Here is a 19,308-nt window from a genome sequence, read left to right on the forward strand (position 1 = left end):
CTCTTGGCTGCCCCAGCCCCCATCAGGGAAGTGAGGCAATTCCGTGTCTCCCTCTCGCCTTCAGAGACGCTGTGCACAGCGGGATCGGGATCGGGAGAAGCGGCGCCCGTTGGTGCTCTGGGCCCTGCCATTCCCTGCCCGCTCCCGCTGACCGGCTCCCATGGGATCTGTAGGAGGTGCAGGGCAGTTCTCTGAAGGAAGCTGGCGGTTCTGGAGGCGATGGCCCTTCCTGCCCTGCTTGGCAGTCGTGTTAGAGCCCTCTGGCCCGCGGGAGAGCCTAGATGAGAGCGTGACCACACACCCTTAAGAGGTTTATAGGAAAGAATTGCAGGGAATATTAAAGCTTTAACTTGTTTGCATGTTAAGCTCCGCTCCCAAACTGCAGCTTATTAAGGAGCTTGGGCGTTTGTGGAGATGTGGAGGTGGGGGGAGTCGTTTAGGGTGGTACTGTTACAATAGACAAAGATGCCCATCAGCTTAAAGAACTAACACATCAAGGGAAGATTTCTTCCACCAGTGAGCCTACATTAAGTAAAAATTACTCACATTTTGGATATATGGTCTCCAACTGAAGCTATCCAGTGAAACGCCATTAGACATAGCATGTAAGCCTAGGAAGACGAACGTGTCTGCTTAGAGACTTCGGTCGACAGCGGGAAGTTCCGTAGTCATCATTTCAGCAAACTAGTACTTAACGAATCTGCTGCCATTTACCAAATTGTGAAGATCTTGCGCTTTGTTCTTTTTTTTTGTATATAACTTTACCAAGCATTATTTCGTTAAAATCATAGTGATGAGGAGGGCAACTAATTTTTATCCATCATTAAAATATTAGAAAAAGGTTTCTTTTTTTAAGTGATATTTTTGACACACTGAGACTCCTGAATTTGTAGGGCAATCTGTCACAAAATGAACTCAAGTTAACCTAGACAAGTAACATTCAAATTATTTTCAGTGCAGTGCTGTTTCAAAACCAGTTAGATCTTGCAAGACATGCCTTGAAGGATTTTCTTTTTATTTTAGATTGCAAATTGTTTTTCTTCCTATGCTAGCAGTTAGTTTAAATATAATAACAGTTTCATCCAATAGCATCAGGCTTATTTTAGGCTTTTATTTTTAAAATTCAGGGGAGACAAGAAAAGCACAAAATCATATATGTATAATTTTTAGTGATCAATCAAAAGCAAAATAAATGGTTGATGCTAATTACAACAAATATGAACTAATTAATAGGCCACTTTAAATAAATATGTTAGCTTTTTAAAACGTTTGTTCCTTGATTGTTACAATTGTAAAATAGATCAAAATGATTTTTCTTTTTTAAAGTATAGGCTTTAATGCAAGAATTACATGAGATTATATTAGGTTGAAAAGTTAGTGTCATGTTCAGAGTTTGGTGATATGTTTAAACAATACATACTTTTCTAAAACAGAATTTTTACAATATTTTTTGCTCATGCAAGTGGTTTCAGTAAAACTTTTGCATTAGATGTTAACTATCTGATAGCAGTTGCTACCCAAGAAATGGATTTTGTCTTTAGTTGGAGAGAGGTCTGTATAAATTTCTACTATGGAAAATTTTCAGTATAAATGATTGATTAGGTAAGTAGCTATGTTAGTTTTAATAATTGACAAGAAATGACTTAAATAGTTAAGGTAATATTTCACAAGTGATTTTATTCTGAGTATCTTTCAGAACAACTGCTTAGAAGTCTTATTAGATATAGATATAGGCCTGCCCTGGATTTGAGGTTTAAAGGATTTAAATCTTTGATGCAGAATTTACTTATTTTAGTGGTGATGATCTCTGTTTCTGTATTGTTGAGGATCCACGTGTGCTGTGTGTGTGTGCACACGTGTAACATATTGCAATGAAAAGCCTGTGACAGGCTTCTGCAATGTACTTAAAAATGAAAAAGGGAGGCTTATGTCTAAAATCAACAGTAACAAGAGCAAATGGCCATTTTAAAACACTTTCCATGAGCAGTTTAAGACTCAGTGTCCTTTCATAAATAAATCCTAAAAAGGACTTTTAAATAGATGGTCACGTTGAAGCTCATGCCTGGAGCGCAGGAGAGGTGGATCTGCCTCTGCCACAAGCTCCAGCGTGTGACCGTATGAAGCCCATTCACCTGTTTGTGCCTCAACTACTGAGTTTATGAAATGGGAGTAGTAATAAACTCTCAGGCTTGTTGGTGAGGCTTTGCTGTTGGTAGTGGCTAGCATAGTTTGAAACATCAGGAGCCTGATAATATTGAAATAACTTTCCTAAGAAGCTCTATTTCCGAGTATTGGTTTTGTCCATTAATTTCTTTCTAATTGTTTTACTTCTTACAATGGTAGGACTGTCACCACTATGTATAAGATACACATCCTTTCAGCCGAAACTTGCAAAAATGAATGAATTGTACAAATTGAATAGAAACTGTTTGCAAACTTCAGAGTTTTAGTCTTGAGTTTAACCATTATAACAGACATTCTCTATGGTACTTTACTGTAATTTATGTTTTGTTTTGATTTGTTTTCATTTTCAGTTCAAGTTCCACAGCTGATGCAAAATCAGAGGAAACAACTAATTTGGAAAAAGGAAAATCAACATTAAACAAAGTGTTGGAGACTTTTTGTTCATATCACTGGCAACAGACTTTGGCCATGTTAAAATTTTTAATACAAGATGAAAATGTTTCTGTAGTTTGCAATTGCAAGCAAACACATTTTGTCCACTCTGAAACTCCCAGTTCCCTCACTGAAGAGGATGTTCACATTTCATTTAGCAATTGCAATGGGCATATGCTGACAAAAAGGTGCTCTTTACCAAATCAAAGGCCAAACACTTGTTTACCGCCTCTGTCTGTCTGTATTAAAGATTTCCATTGTCTGTCGTGCCAAACTGTAGCAATTGGATGTATTAAGACAGTGGTGACCAAAGGGTGTAGTTCTCATAGGTTCTGTGCTGAACAGTTGCAGAACGGTAACCGCAGGCACTCTGTGGCAGCAGCAGCAGCAGCAGCGTGTGCATCTCCTGCATCTCCTGCTGGCGACTGTGGTGCCCTGAGCAGCACGAAACATTCAAGTAGATCCCGCAGCCCGTCGCCGCCTCCACTGTCACCTGTGCAGAGGGAGGAATTTGAAACGTTGGAAGAATCGGTTACAGGCTTTCCAACGCTGGACAGCAAGCTTGAAATAGCCGTGAACCAGCCTCCCTCTCTCCTGCCAGCTGAAGAAAGCAATGGAAAATTTGAATGTGAAAGTAAAATACACAGAGGAAGAGTGGCAGAATGTTCAGAGGGAACTTTGCTATCAACAGACGAAGAAAGCAGCAATTACTATATAAATTCTGAGAAGTTTGAGAAAGGTGAGCATTCTGCCATTTTCCAGGATTTAATGGACCGGATTAATGAAAAACTGAAATCAATAGAAACTACAGATATAGCAACAAATCTTGTAAAATTCTCTAGCAGTGACAGGGCACCAGAAAATGATGTGAAGTTGAGAGACTTCATAACCTCTCTCTTGCATAATGCTAAGGCAAGTGATTACAGTTTTATGGAATTACTTAGCCAACATGATAAGCAAGTGGAAAATAAAATTATCCAAACAAGATTTCGCAAGCGTCAGGAAACTCTATTTGCCACGTATAATTCTCCTGATTCGCCATTCATTCGACGCCAGTCTTTGCAAATCAAGAGGGAACTTGCAAGCCTTGATGAAACTCTCATAAGGAAAAAGTCCAGTTCCGAGAGAAATGCCAAGAAATCTCCAAAAAATTTTGATAAGATATATCCAAACAAAAGACACAAATTTACCATGATAGAAGGTAAAGCTTTGCAAGACCTTGAAAGTAATCCGTGTATGAGTTGCCAAAACAAACCAGTGTGCTTTCCAGTGCACCGAGCAGATTCTTTCAAACTACCTCTTGCTGATACTCAGAGCAGCTCTGGCTTTCTCTCTCTTTCAGGAAACAGCACTATTGCAACCAATTCAATTAATTTTGGAAAATCACAAGGAGATTTTGCAACTATAAAAGAGACTGATCAGATGTCTCTGAAGGAGGAAAGCAGGAGAATTTGGGGCAGAAATAAACATGACCTTGTGCTGCCTAGATGGTACTCGGTGTATGTAACAAACAATATTGTATTTGGGAAACCATCCAAAGTAAAAAGCTCTCTGCAAAGTTTGGAAACAATGAGAATAAAGAAAGATGTTTGCGCTGAAAGATGTAGTGATAGAAATGTAAGCAAGATTGTGAGAGACGCAAATCTACAAGTTATTGTTGAACGTTTAGAAGATACAATAAACTTAGCCCAAAAGACCAACAACTCATTGTTGGATAGTTGTAAAATAAGCCAAAAGTTAAAAGATGGTGCTTACGAGCACGTTATGAGCGCAGCTGCGAGGAGTGGCTTACCCTTCAGCGGGAGTGAAACAACGTGCCTAGCACAAGGTTTCCTTCCACATTGGCACGTGCCGAGCACAAGTAAAGCCGCAACTTTGTGTGTGACAACAAATAAGCAAACAGTCGATATAGATCAAGAAATCGATGGCAACTTTTTGAAATCTTCATGCTTTGATTCACCCGGTTCAACTGCCAGTAATGGGGACTTGCCCACAACTTGTGAAGCTGGAGAGATCTCATCTCCCTCAAACTACTCTAGTCCTATTAAGCTAATGTTTGTTTCAGAGATTAATAGTAGTGAAGGAGTCAAATACACTTTGACATCTGCAGTTGCGACTGCAAAAGCAAGTACAGATGGTGGCTTGGTGCAGGGACACCCAAACACTGTGTTGGAAGAACAGGCCACAGAAGATCCTTCTCGTGCGATCTGCGTCGAGGATTGTAATCACAATGAAAATGGCACTAAGGAGCAATCAAGCTGCATTTATGCAGAGGCAGATACAGACTCTTGTGCTGGTGGTCAAACAAACTCAGATAGTTCTAAGCAGAGTGAAGAAACTGTGGAGAAACCGAGCAGCAGCAGTGAATTGGTGTTGAAAAGAAAACCTGGTAGACCAAAGAAAATAGGTCCTCAAGTTGTTAAGCAGATTAAGAGACCTATTGGAAGACCTCCAAAACCAAAACCAGACTGTACAAAACCTGAAAGTACAGAACATAGAACTGAACTTAGTGGTGCTGGGAAAAGTACCAAATCTGATGCAGCGCTAATGGAAGAAGTTACCGGTAACAAAAACATTATTGTGACTGTTGTTTTTGGAAGGTCAAGAAGAACGAAAAGACATGTTTCTGAAGGTAGCCTAAATGCAATCAGCGCTCTGCCTACACAACACGTTGATTCCAGTTTTGCTGCTGATGGCAGTAAAGCAAGGCAAAATGCAGAAAATGCAAGTGCTTTGACTGAAATAGTAACAGCCTTACGGAGTTCTGCTGAGAAGGAGGTCTCTGGTTATGACCATATTAGGCCTATCAAGAGTAACCCAGCATCACCACATCCTTGCAGCAACATTATACGGCCAGTTAAGAAACCTTTAACCACCGTTCGAAAACCTGGTAGACCAGCAAAAGTAAAAATCTCTGGCATATCAGTGACTGTTAATAGGTTTTCACCTCAGGAGAGAAAAGTGAGTATTAGCAACTGTTTGCCTCCTTTCCACCAACAGGCCGTGTTAGAGAAGAACATACCCCAGGAGAAAGGCAGCGCGCTGGGCAGCAAAATGGCCCAAGTGAAGAGCGTTCAGAAGGAGCCCAGGAAGGATGGATCAGACCGTGTTACTACCACAGCGTCAAGAAAACGTGAATCTCCGATGAGACACTCGGTCAGGGACAGAAAACCCTCCCTTCACTTTCTGCATTCATTAGCATCTTCTAGTGCGTTTACTTGTAGAAGTGCCTTGCTACATAAGTCTTATAAGCTCCATTTGAGAAAAGCTAAAGATCAAAAGGATAAATACAGGCAATCAAATCAGAGCGTAGCACCCAAAGATACCTCAGAGATGAGAAATTCAGGGAATGCAAGAAAGGGTCCTGAGGAGGGTGAATTCAGGCCCGTTAATGAAGTGTCATCAGACCCCATTTTTTCATCAAGTCCTTCTCTCAGGTGGTGGGCTACTTCCACCTCAAGCGACACTTTGTTGGAAGAACTAAATAATAGATTTGAACGGATAACTAATACCTGGTTGCGAGTGGGGGGAAATGAGTTTGATAAATGTGTGTGTGAAAAAAGGGATCCCGTTGACCGAGACTGTAACGCTGAAATGTCAAGTCCTTTAGACTCCTGCCTAGTAGAACTTGAAACATCACCTATAAAAATGCTTTTTCAGAAAAAGTGTAATATGGATGAACTGTGCGCCTGGTTTATGCAAACCACAGAAACACAGTCTCTCTCTCTAGTGAGAAAGGCGAACGCTCGCAATCCTTTAGAAGTAGTTAACACCAGAGAGCTAAAGATGGAAACGAAACAATCTGACCTTAGTACTTGCCCTTTCAGGAAGCACTTTAAAAAGTTTGCACTATCTTCTCCTTCAAAACCAGCAGGGAAATTACAAATACTGCATAACATGGTCAGCTCTCCAGTCTTGAACGTGAAAAGTAATTTCACGTTAGCCAGATTGAAAAGAAGTGAATTTAAGAAGTTACAACACAATAGGTGGGGACAAACAAAAAAGCTGTATAATCAGGCTCCAGGAGGCTGGAAATCAAAAAATAAAAAATTACAGTTCTTTTGCCAAAGCCAGTTGTTTAAAAGTATAAGTGAGGAAACCGGTGATGAAATGTCCAAGCTCCAGGAAAAAAATTCAGTAGAAATCCAGACCACTGAAACTTTGGTGGAATCTCAGAGTAGTCTCTCGCCAACTGGAAACGAAGCCCGAGGTGCATTTGTCCAACAGATGATGGGATCTTCTGAGTTTAGCCCACATCCTGGTTTAGCAAATATACTTAAACCACATGCAGAGACAAATGGAACAATTTGTAGCCAACAAAGTATTAGAAAAGAACAAAGCCAAGATAAACTCTTTCAAAGTGCATGGAAAGCCAAAACCTTTAGAGATTGTAGAATATTTCTGAGAAAAATCAACCATATTGAGCAGCACAATTCATTTAATATAGATAATATCATTTATTCTCCTGAAGTTGTTGAAAGTAAGAGCAATCAGGCCTATATGGAAGAAAAAAGGCATCCTCTCTTAAGGTCCCATTCCACTAAGCAAAATGCATTAAAGAAACAAGAAAATGAAATGGTAACATCTAAAGGACCTAACTCTTCCAAAGTGACTGAAAGGCTGGATGACCAGTTTAACAGCAGAAAATTAACTTGTGGGGTAATCCATGATGATAATCCCGCTGGTAATTCTGATGTTCTTATCAGAATAAACAAAAGAAAAAGTCCACAATGGGAGACAACAGATACAAATATAAAGAAAAAGCATAAGAGACAATCTTGCAGTAGTGGACAAATGACAACTTATTACCCAAAGTACCAACTAGGTAAGTTCTTGCTCCCCCCGTCACCCTAACGCTGTAAACTTAAAGAATCAGATAAATAACTAGGGCCTTCACATTTTTTTATTGCATGATACTCATTTTAATTCCAGAAAAGTAATAAAATTAACATTTTATAGAATTGTAATAGTACAGAAAGTGCAATTAAAATGTATATAATAATTTACATTGAAGTCTTCTAACTACAATAGATTTATTACATTCTATGATGCCTATTAATAGAATACCAAGACAGAAGAAAACGAGCTAACTAATATAATCTAGACAGACAACAAATTAAGTTCTGATGTATCTTAAGTCAGGGGCGGCTAGTTATTCATTTCAAAAGGAACAATTTCATTCCTCTGTGCAGTTTCTGGTATTATGAGAAAGGTTTAATTAATGAAGGTTTAATGAAGCAGAAACTCAGTGTATTAACACATAATTGTAAAACAATAAACTTTTTTTTTTTTTTTTTTTTTATTTAATGATTTCTAGTGTAAATCTGTAATGGATTTATAATTAAAGTAACCCGTAGTAGTGTATACTTCTGAGAAGTACCCGTTCAGTCTCTTTCAGTGTCAGTTCAATGCCAGATGAAATCCCTTGACTCGAAGGGCTTTGTTGTATTGACTTCTTAGAGAACAATTTCAAATATGAAATTATTCTAGTCAAGAACAACGTTAAATTGCCATGCTCGGTGTATTGGGTTGGAATATTTTTACGCAACTCTGAAAGTAAAACCCTTTGTTAAAGCTGGATAGTTACAGCACATTGATGTACAACCGACCTCAGAAAGGCCACTTAAGAGCAGGCCACTTGTGAAATGGTTTTTTTCTTTTAAATGAAGAGAATTCAAACAGAAGATTCAGCTCATTATAATAAAGTATTAAATACTCACCCAAGTAACAAGAGGTTCTGCAATAGAAATTGTATTACTGCAGAAGTACTAATTTATAGAAATAATATTGTATTAGTCAGATTATATTGCACAGAAAATTAAAAAATATTCAAAGCATCATAGCAAAATCTGACATCCCTGTTTGTATTCTATACTGAAGAAAACTGGTGATGAATTGAATGATTAATTTAAGTTGTAATGTATACAATATTATGGCTACTACAATATACTATATGGTATACTTCATGTCTTTCGTGCTTTATGTAATGTATGAAATCCTCTGTATTAATCTCATTCAGTATAATCCTACTTTTCCAAAAGTTCTTGAAAAATGCATATTTATGCTATTGTATTGTATTTTAATTCACTGATTTGGGGCCAAATGCAACATAAAAAGATTGTGTTTAAGAAATTCAAACTGAGACACAGGATTGCTATAAAAAAAGCCAGAACTAGAAAGGGAAAGAGTAACACATACCCATTCTTTTTTTTTTTTTTTTTTTTTTTTTTTTTTTTTTTTTTTTTTTTTTTTTTATTTTTTTTTTTTTTTTTTTTTTTTTTTTTTTTTTTTTTGGCAAATGAAGAAAGAGCTCTCTCATAGTTCTTCTTATTTTGCAATTTTGGCACAGTCAAGATAATTTTGTTTTCAAATTATATTGATCTAAAACCTTTTCTTGCTATAACAGTGTAAGAACTACTACAGTAATGTGGTTTCATGTAGGTTCTAATTGGGACTTAATTGTATTTACCTGATAAATTTCCTCCTTCAGTTTTGACTCCTTAGGAAATCTGATAACTATTTTAAGATTGTACATTATTTCATTTTCAATTTTTGTTATTTCCCAGTTCTACTCATAGTTTCTCATATCAATTGTTGTCTTTAGAAAAGATACGACAGAAAGTTCACTGGTGAAAGAAATGTTAACTGTAGAGACACAGAATTGTGATTTGGAGCTTTACCCAGGCCTGTGACCCCAGGGCTTTCTTGGGGCCCTGCTGCAGCACCTGGGGTTGTCTGATACAGAACAGGATGTCTTCTCTTGGCATGTCGAGTCAGCTCTGTGTCCTGTCTGCACCGGCCAAGGAAATCATATAAACATTTTTAGTCAAGCATACAGTTACTGGCTAAAAAGAAGAAATATGATTTCTCCTTGTGTATGCATGCGTTTCCAAACATATCTCCTGCATCTGGAAATTTTATGCACATGAAAACATCATTATTCATTCATATGTTCTTTGGATTGCATTTTTGTTGATGTTTGATGATAATTTATATCATTGTTCTGTTGCCATATTTGAAATGCTATTATACACACATTTATGATAAATATTTAAAGGTTTTCTTCAAGTTTTATTATCTGGATGTCTTACTGAATATTATTGAAATGTGTTGTGATGCTGTTTTGTTGTGAAGCAACAACTGAGGCAAGTAGGCCAATTGCTGTGCATAGCCAATTTCAGTTAAAACTCTACAAGCAGAATTGGGTCACTTGAAATCTTAAGATTAGGCTAGTACCAAGCAGTTAGGACTGGTCACACATTAGGTCTAGCAACAGAAGAGATCCGGATGCATTTTATTCTTTTTTTCAAGGTAAGGTAGATGTTAGACACATTGGTCCATATTTTGGACACTATTTGACATGATTTGCTTAGGGTAGTTCCCTTCCACTCGAATTCTATGCTCTGGCTGTGTTATTTGTTTATTTACATAATTTACTGCCTGTGGAGGCAAATAAGATCACGTAAGGATGCTTTTAGGCAAGTGTGTTTGTCCTTTCCTTTGGGAGCGTTCCTCGCTCAAGCCCACACTCTGTTATCCAGTGATAGAGTGGGACATCATAAAAGACTCCATTATAGGAACTTAGCAAATAACAAGTATTTTAAGATTTCCTTCAGGAGGAGGCGTGGATTTATCCGAGCCACCAGGGGAGCTGTGGAGCTCCCCCGGCAGCAGGCAGCATCCCATGCCTGGATCACAGCGCTCACTGTTCCTGCCCCTTCAGACCAGGCTGGGCGCTCACGTGAAAAAAGCAGCTTTTATAAAAACAATTCTGATCACTTGAAAATGGATATTTTTTTCATTTGATAAGAACTATTTTCATTTTCTCCCTTATAGTGTGGTTCTTGGGGAAGGACTCAGGAGTTTTAGAAAAAAAAAAAAAGTCTATTCTGGATGGTGGAAGAATATTTAAATTGTCAATTTATTCAACACTATTTGAGTGCTATTTTTAAATGCTTTCTTAATGAGATGAAGTTAGCTGAGTGCTTGAAATGAACATTTGCTAATCCATGTAACCAATTCAAAGTTGATTAAGGAATCTAACTCAAAACTGGGCGTTGTGTTTTTATGTACTTAGTGACTCCTGATTTTACATCTTTTAATATATTAATATGCCAACAATCAAAACTTTTCTCAAACTTTACATGCCATGTCTGAAACAATCTTAAAGATGAAAGGCAAGAATGCACACATCTTTTGTACATAAATTGCTTTATGGTATTAATCTTCCAGTGTTGTTTACGTGTATTACAGTAGTGCAGTCCAGTTGAGAGTAGCTGCTACCACGTGAATCACTTTCCAGCTATAAGGAAAGAAGACATTAGCCCCACGCTCATGACCCAGGGACAAAAACAAGTTTCTAGCAAGCGTCTCAAGCTGTCTGGCTCCTCAAGGATCACGCTCTACTCTCCCGCTGTGGGACAAATTAACAATGCTAGGTCAGGTAAAAGGCTGACACGTGCTGAAACAGTCATTAAATCCTCTGCTTCTGAGAAAACCTCTTCAACAGCCATGTGCTAGCCCTTTTCTCAAAGGGTTTTCATCAGAAGCATTACTTGGCTTCAGAATAAGCTCCTCCTGTGATGCAGAATAAGCAGATGGGCCTCTCTGTAACTCACTGTCAGCAAGGAAGTTAGTTACAGTTTCTAAAAGTCATAAAACAAATTAAGCAAATGAAAACAGGAAAATATTGGCATTCCCCAAAATTGGACCTTTCTAATGAAGAAGTATAAAAGCAGAAATGTAAACTCGATATATATAGTTGACTAAGCGGACATAACAAATCCAGGCTCGTTAAGGAACTCAGTGGCCTCTGCCTCGCTTCCCATAATGCGGCTGCTGCAGCTCCACTACAGTCCAATACTCCGTTTTCTCCAATGCTTGGGAATTCCAGGTGCCAAAGGCAGGGAAACAGCCTTTCCTTCCCTCGTGTTCCCTCTGCCACAGTGTAGTCTGGCGAGCAGTGAAAAGTTGAGCTGTGTGTGAATTTTGCAAGCTCTGTTGTTTCAAATAGGGCCCACTTTGAAATGGGGTCTGCAGTTCCTCGCATTATCGTGAGGATTTGGAGCCAAAGTTTTTAGTTTAGCTGTGTGAACTTCTCTTACAGACCACTGCTTTCAGAACTAGTGCAGCTTCATGTGCTTTTTAGTAAATCTTCGTATTTATCATTGCCTAGTTCTGCCGCTCCCTGTTCTCTTGCAAGAGCTTTACTATATTACATGAGAAAGATACCAGCTACCTGCTTCAAAGATTTTTCTCAGACTGGGCTATGAAAAAGCTTTTCTGAACAGGCCCACATACCTTTGAAACCATTTCTCTTGCTTACTGAAAACCATTTAACCTTTATGTTTTTCATAAGATATGCAGATGCAGGTCTTTTCCAAAAGCCAGATGGGTAAATGGATTTTGTATTATTAGTTCCCTGCTTTCAAGTCAACAGCTCGGGAAGCTTAAAATTTCTAGAAAAATACAGTTTTTGATTGCTTTCTCATAGGAAAAAAGTTAGTCTCTTCTAATGGAACAGACTTAGCAATTTATACTTCTATTTTCATTTTTCATAGATAAAGGAAAAAAGGAGCTTTTTCTAGACATCAATAAAGGCTACCTAGGTTATTTTTTCAATGGTCTTTGGAGTTCAAATAATGGGAATAGGTGACTACTGCTCTGTTAAGTCTAAAAGGATATAAATAAACAGTTAAGGAAAAACGTTGTATTTTATGGAGTCTTAGACTTGTTTTCTACATTCTTATGTGTATTTTGTTTTTGTTTCTGTCATTTTGACAGGTTACTGTGTCTTTTGAAAGGCTGTTTCAATTCACCTGACTTCCTTCTGCCGTTAGCTTTGTGTCCTTAGCCCCAGTGACACTGAGCGCGCAGTTCCGCAAGCATTTGTGCCCATTGACCCACTCTGCAGCCTCTCCTTGCTCACACTGATCCTTTCTCTCTCTGCTTTCAGGCACATAAATCTTTCCAAGCTAAAGCTCTACTTGTCCACAGCTGAGCTCTGTACCCTGTCAGCCTGCATATTAAAACTACTTGGATTCAAGTAGCTTTAAGTAGAAAGACAGACAAGAACAATGATTTTAAGTCTTAGGAGTACAGAAAGGTCCCTTGTTGCCTAGTTTAGTAGAAGATTCAATTCAAAGAACTTTCTATTTAATTATTTTTGCTTTAATGGTGGAAGTGGCTTGTGGCAGGGAGCAAGAATCCTTTCCGCTTGCAGCAGTTTGGAGACCGTGTCACACGTAGGATCCATGAGGCTTGTTCTCATGGGACTGCCAGCCTTTGTTGGAACGTAGCCATCACTCCTTCCCTGGAACTGGTGAGAGACAGTGAATGCAGGCAGGAGGCAGTGAATTGAGGCTCACACTTCAAGAAAGAGCCTTTGGAGGCAGCAGTGATGCTTTTCTAGAATCATTGGCTTCCTGTGCAGCAGCCACCAGAAGCAGCCAGGAAAGTGGGAGGCGGTGGGACAGTGTATTGAGGAGACAGGTGAGGTCATTTTGTCGCTGCGTAAAACTTCAGTGTGGCCCCAGCAGTTGCACCTCACACAGCACAGAGGCTACATCTCTACCCTCATTTCTTCCCGCATTTTATCATGGTAAAAGCGCCTAAAATCCTAAACTTCTTAGATTGATGTTAGCCATCCTGGTGATGTGAAAAAAGACGTTAACTTTACCTTCTACCTGCCCTCAGGTGTTTTGTATTTTATGGGGTGGGAAGGGCAAGGGAGGGTTGATAGCAAACCAATTATCAGCATATACTCATCTACTTTGGCTTTAGTTTTGCAAAGTCACTGTTTCTTACACCTTTACATGAATTTGTACAAGAACTAAAATTAAAATACACATTAATCCTAGACCACCCTGTCAGCCTGATCAGTTTGTCGTATGCCATCAAAGTGGTGCTTCTAGCCCTTCCCAAAGCTGTCTCCCTGCGTAGGGGGACACAGGGAGACAGGAGGCCACCACAGCCTGAGTGAGTCACAGCTCCCAGGGAAACACCAGCATTTAGTGGGCAGGAGCACAGTCAGCTTGGTCACAGCTCAGTCTACATGAAAACACTCCTGCAGCCAGAGAGAAGCTCAACTGCTTCCAAGCAATTTAATATTTACTAGATCACACACACACACAGAGAACAAAATGTGGTTTGGTGAGGGACAGAATGGGACATAGCCCCATTACATGGACTGATGCTTTAAGACCGAATGTGGTTACCTACCACATTGTGGTTGCCTACTACACACTACCACTTCACTTAGGAACAAACAGAAACCATCAGCACCTCACAGGTTCGGGCTGTGCTACCCAGGAAAACACGGGAAGTAGGAATAGGAGCGAGGAAAGCTGCGAGACTTCAGCAGCCGACCCCAGTCCCGCTCACACACGTTTAATGCCATCCTCGGGAGAGGAACAAGCCCCTTGCTCGAGATTTCCACTTCCCGCACAGCCGTGGAGGGGTCCAGGTTCACAGCTGAAGAGGTTACGAATGCAAGAAACTCACCTTGCTCACAAGGGTCACCTCTCTGTGCCACCTACCCCTGCAAGCAGGGCAGTCATGTTTCCTTCAACAGGGAAAAGGCCACAGCAACACAAAGACAGTGAAAAAAGCAGAAGCAATAATAAAAGGTACAAAGGACAGAGGCAGGAGAAGCATGAGGAAAATATCATAAAAAAAAATGCTTAGGGGAAGGAATTAGGAACCTTAATACCTGAGGGTTAGGATTAACTGTTAACTATAGTGAAATGGGGAGAAACGCCCAGTCTGTTTCAGTAATATGTTAAAAAGACACTTATCATTGTAGGTATCTTGCATAAAATTTTTAAAGCCTAAGAACCTTGCTGCTGAAACGTGGGGAAAATATTGATGGCCACTTTACCTGCTGCACGAGTTGTCATTCCCTCCTGCTGTGAAGTAGGAAAAAGCGTCATCAAAACTGGTCGCTAGCACTGAGTGATACAAAGCAATGTATGCAAACTAGCCCTTCCTTATACAAACAAGATTAATTCATAGCATATACTTAATTATTCAGGTTAACACACTTGAGCAGACTTGTTCCCTGTTGATTTGTGCTTAGGTCATTCGAGAAAAAAAAATTATAGAAAAATAAGTTTGAAATATTTAAGTGATGAGACAGTATTCCCAATTCTTCCTTTTTGCCTTCTTAAGCATGTAGAATTAAATGCTTTATTCGGCAACAAGCATGAATCAGTCCACATTTATGGCCCAGCTTGCTCAGTGATCTCCAAGCCAGCCGACTCCTTTCCCTTCCTGTATCCCCTGCTTTCCCAGATGCGAGCCCCAGTCAGAGCTGCTCATAGATTAGTCTCTGCTAGGGCTGTGTTCATTTTACACTAACTTGGGGAGGGAGAGGAGAAGCTCCTGCTCAGGGAGTGGCTGTAAGGGATCCCTGTCCCTAGGCAGAACCAAAGCCAGAGGCCCAGCGGGAGCCGGAGGGCCCCGGGAGCCGCCTCCAGAGCCCCCAGGGCTGCGGCCGCTGGGCCAGCCCCACAGCCCTGCCCTCGGGCAGCTCCCTCCGCTCCGGAGGGGGAAGCGGAGGAGAAACACCAAGTACTAAAGCTCTTCCCCTTCTTGTCCCCCTCCCACCCCCATTTCTTTTCTTACAGCACGCTACAAGTGAAGGTCTCGGAGCCGCAGAATTCGGTAGACATGAACACAGAAAACGAACGTTTGAAGTCCATAAAGATGTGCCTTAAACAGCCCCCCGAGTGGAATCTGAGTTTTGCAGCAGCAGCATCCCTTGCCAGCTGTAAAGTTTTTAACCAAAATCTCAAAACTGATGAGAACAAATAGAGCGCAGCTGTTCTTGCACTATTATTTTGTATATTGTTCTTGATTTCTTTTTTTCTGCTGAATAATAAGCATTTATTATATTGATCTTGAAATGATCTTGTGTGATTTGGCTTTATATTACTACTAGCATTATTCATTTCAATGTACTTTTTTTTTAAATGCAGTTTCACATCTGACCATCATGAAATTTTTGCAGTACAAGTTTATATCAGAATCAAATGCTTTACTAGTATTGTGATTTTTCTATGCTCTTTCAGTTTGTTACTTCCCAGTTTTATTTTTGTGCACGAAGATTAATATATTATGTGATTTGTGACCTAGGTCACCCTGTAAAGATTTCTGGTAATAACAATTCAAACACAGCAGTAACAGGTGGAGATGGACTACCTCGAAGGAAAGCAGGAAAAAGGTAGATTACCCACAGAGATCTCCTTCGTAGATGGCTTGGAAATATACTGAACCACCATGGATTTCTGCAGTATCTTGCCATCCTCGTTTATCTGGAGAACCGTTGTGTGCTGGTGTTTACTGACTGTCATGTCTAAACGAACAGCCAACTGCCCGGGAGGATCTCCTGAAGAGATTGTTCAGCAGCAAGTCTGTATCTGCACTTTCTGAGGTTTCTGCTAAATGGTCTTTCTTCCCCTTCTGTTTTTATAAATTTATGCCTGCCACCAATTAAAATGGATGTAAATGCTCTTCCTATTTCATTTCTTGTACTTTGGAATTTAATGTAAGCATCAAAATTATAAAATCTACTTGGAAAAAATATGGTTGTAGTTGACTACATTGTAGACATTTCAAATCTAAATCAGCTTTAGCAAGGTTAGTGTACGTCATTCATCAAAACTTTATTATAGCTATAACGAAAATGTTAGAAAAAACTGTACTATATATTTCTCTTTTCTGGAGTCATACATTCAACAGCTAGTGTAGAGATTCCTTAATCACTAAACTGTATATCCTTTACTTGCCAAGAGACAATTTTCCAGCAGAAAATTTCCTTGGAAAACATTGTATTCTATATAACAAGGGTTTTGAGTATTCACATAAGATTGTCTTATTTAATAAAATGAAGTTGCAATTTTTCTTTCTATAAGTTAGTTGCAGACACAATCCAGTAATTAAAGATTCCTGTGAGTTCAGGTAAGTCTGACAGCTTCCCACAAGGATATTAAGTCATTGAAATGTTGGACAGTGCAGAACAAAGTACTGCACTGCACATGTGTTAATAAACATTCATCATCAAGCCATGCTGTCTAGATGGTCTTTATGTATCTCACCTATTTAATATGTTGGATTTGGCGGGGGGGAAAAGCAGCTTGCCAAAGCAAGAGTTAAATTTCCTGGGGGACAGGCACTGAAGTGGAGCAGCACCGAAGCAAAATAAGCAGCAAGTAGCTGGCCCAGGCAAAGGGAGACATTGAAACAGGCTGATAAGCAACAAACCTGCTGAGATACTGCCCTTGTTCGCCTGTCTCGAGGAAGCGGCGCCGTGGGGTTTTTCTCCATGTCCAACAAGACCGAGCTGACAGCCCAGCTTGTTCATCGCGGGGTGTGGGAGAGGTCTCACCTCAAAATTTACCTGTGTTATTGGCAGAGCACTCACTGTCCTTCCATTGATTGGGAGCAGCCAAAGGAGATTCTTACCAAAGTCAGATTTGTTGTCCTAGGGGGGTTGGTTAAGCATCAAACAACAATCCTAAAGGTGGTGCTAAGAGAAAAAGATTACTGAGAAAAAACAAACATTTATAGAACATTGCACATTTGACAAGAGATATTGCTAGTTTATAATTCCTTAAAATGGAAGGAAGTTTTCTAATCCAGGCCCCGTTTGGCTCTTGACTCCCCTCACTCAAGACATTCCACCACTGTTCCGTACAAAAAACAGTTGGAAGGTAGAGACAAGAGCCTTCAGAAAAGCCCTGGAAGGTCAGGACAGTGCCCTCCTAAAACAAAAAGAGCCCCCAAAGTGACCACAGGTAAAACCCTCTTGTTTAGCCAGCAAGACAGGCCGCATGCACAGCAGTTGCTCCAGAGGGATAAAGACACCACGGCCTTTCAAGCAGACTGGAGTATTTTAGAGATAAAATCTGACGCCTTAATTTAGCAAGCAGGCAGCTGGATAGCCCAGCTCTACAGAATTAAAGTAAATAAAACTCAGTGACATTATTTTAGCTTCCACGAATAATGCATAGCAAGCCTTTTACCTGCAGGTAATAAGCTACTTCCCATCTCCTTTGAATGTACCCAAATCCAACTGTATGGGACTCTCAGAAATTCAACTGTATATATTTAAACTTTCATTATTGACAATAATCCATTTTGTGGCTTTTCTCACACTTTTCAAATCATGCTACTCTGTGATTTAGCAGCCATCACAAAAATGAGGTTATTTTGCAAGAGTATATCCCCTATTTTCCCTTGCACTGAAAACCCTTCTCAGGCTTAGGGGGCAAAGAAGGAAAAAAAAACCCACAGTTCCTGATCAAGCTTCCATCCTGAAACAGGAGCACAGGATAACTTGGGGTGGAAGAGAGTGGGTGGACCAGCCAAGCCCTGACAACGTAAGTCAGAGACTCTGTGAGCTCTGTGCTCAGCCTGTTCCACTGCTTGTTCCTCCCCACGTGTGACACGAGGCGCTTCAGGAGGAGCCCGGCTCCACCCCTGCCGCAGGAATCAGGATCGGGGGGGGGGAGCTGCAGTCAGGTCCCCAGAAGCCCTCTCTTCTCCAGGGCAAGGGGAAGCGCTGCAGAGCCCAACCCGCTGGTAGCCCCCCCACTCAGTGTATCCCTTTTGCCTTTGTGGAACTTGCAGACACAGGGAAGCCACATCCACAGCAACACGGGGAGCTGAGCACATTGCTCAGCACAACCTGCCTGAAGAGACCACCGGGAGACAACCTGCAGCGTGGCCAGGAGCGGTGGGGCAGCAGAAAGGCCAAAAGTGGCATCTCCAGCATATTCCGGACATCGTTCCCAGAGAAGCCTCTTAAAATCGCTCATGTTCCTGCTTTTCTTAGAAACTCATCTTGACCGAAAGAACAAAGGGAAGTACCAGCAGTTGTTGAAAGCCTATTAGAAGCTGAGGTGTGAGCCACTCAATCCTTCCTGGAGAGAAAAACAAAGACACAAAACTTGTAACTAAGTATTATAGTTTCCACCCACCCTCTCCCCTCCCTTTTTAAAGTGCTCCGACTGACAGATAACTGGGAAAAGAAAGAAAGGAAACACTTCACCCTTCAAGATGCTCAGGCAGCATTCAAGGGGATGGGCAATGTGGTTGCACAGGCCTAAGTTTCCATTAGGAATGCAAATTGGAGTAAGTATGTGAAGGAGAAAATTTAATAAAGGAGGGATCTCAAAGCTTCAGAACTGTAAAAATACTTGGCCACAAAGTTGTGGCCACAAAATTGTCTTAGCTTCTAAAAACATTAGAGCACAACAAATGCATCGTGGCACTTTATGGTCTGAAAGATTTCAGTAAAAAAAATCTTTTAAATGGAAGCTCCCTAGAAAGCTGCATTCAACATGAGTAGGTAACATGCCCACATCAAGTAATCAACAGGAGCTTTCTCCTTCCCTTATGGATTCTATTTTACATTAATGTGAACCCTAAAACCTCCCTTGACACAGGAAAGGTAGGTGCATTAAAGGCAGGTACATTCAGAGGTGTTGCAAGGAAGAGCACTTACTCATAATGTATCCTAAAGCATTATCTTTGAATAGTGTTAAAACATACCACTTTAAGTACATAACTCTCAAACAGAACTATTAAATACTTACCGCTAAACAACTTTCACTTGAAGATAAATAAAAAAACTTTAAAGGCAGAAAAGCTTTGTTCAGGTTATATTTTAAGAATAAGATTTTTATTACA

At 40.1% G+C, this 19,308-nt stretch overlaps 2 protein-coding genes across 2 annotated transcripts in view; both read left to right on the forward strand.

Annotated features, from left to right (window-relative positions):
- Window positions 1-15,498, forward strand: part of LCORL (ligand dependent nuclear receptor corepressor like) — a 67,746-nt gene extending 52,248 nt beyond the window's left edge. The window contains exon 7 of the mRNA XM_026052378.1: window positions 15,243-15,498. Coding sequence (XP_025908163.1) covers window positions 15,243-15,429 — 187 coding nt within the window. The 3' untranslated portion in view covers window positions 15,430-15,498. The remainder of the gene's footprint in view (window positions 1-15,242) is intronic.
- LOC112958522 (putative uncharacterized protein ENSP00000382790) lies at window positions 6,562-9,412 on the forward strand. Its single transcript, XM_026052379.1, has 2 exons — window positions 6,562-7,441; window positions 9,221-9,412. Exons 1-2 carry the CDS (start codon window positions 6,727-6,729, stop codon window positions 9,247-9,249), a joined length of 744 nt encoding a protein of 247 aa, XP_025908164.1. The 5' UTR covers window positions 6,562-6,726; the 3' UTR covers window positions 9,250-9,412.
- Window positions 15,499-19,308: the final 3,810 nt, after the last annotated feature.

The sequence above is a fragment of the Nothoprocta perdicaria genome, unplaced genomic scaffold (assembly GCF_003342845.1).
Source record: "Nothoprocta perdicaria isolate Ctin4 unplaced genomic scaffold, notPer1 scaffold_88, whole genome shotgun sequence".
Taxonomy (NCBI): domain Eukaryota; kingdom Metazoa; phylum Chordata; class Aves; order Tinamiformes; family Tinamidae; genus Nothoprocta; species Nothoprocta perdicaria.

Bases quoted from the DNA above. Each gene is read 5' to 3' on its own strand.
- LOC112958522 (XM_026052379.1), top strand. From the start codon at position 6,727: ATGTCCAAGCTCCAGGAAAAAAATTCAGTAGAAATCCAGACCACTGAA. The intron at 7,442-9,220 runs GTAAGTTCTTGC...TGTTGTCTTTAG, and splicing joins TTACCCAAAGTACCAACTAG to AAAAGATACGACAGAAAGTT.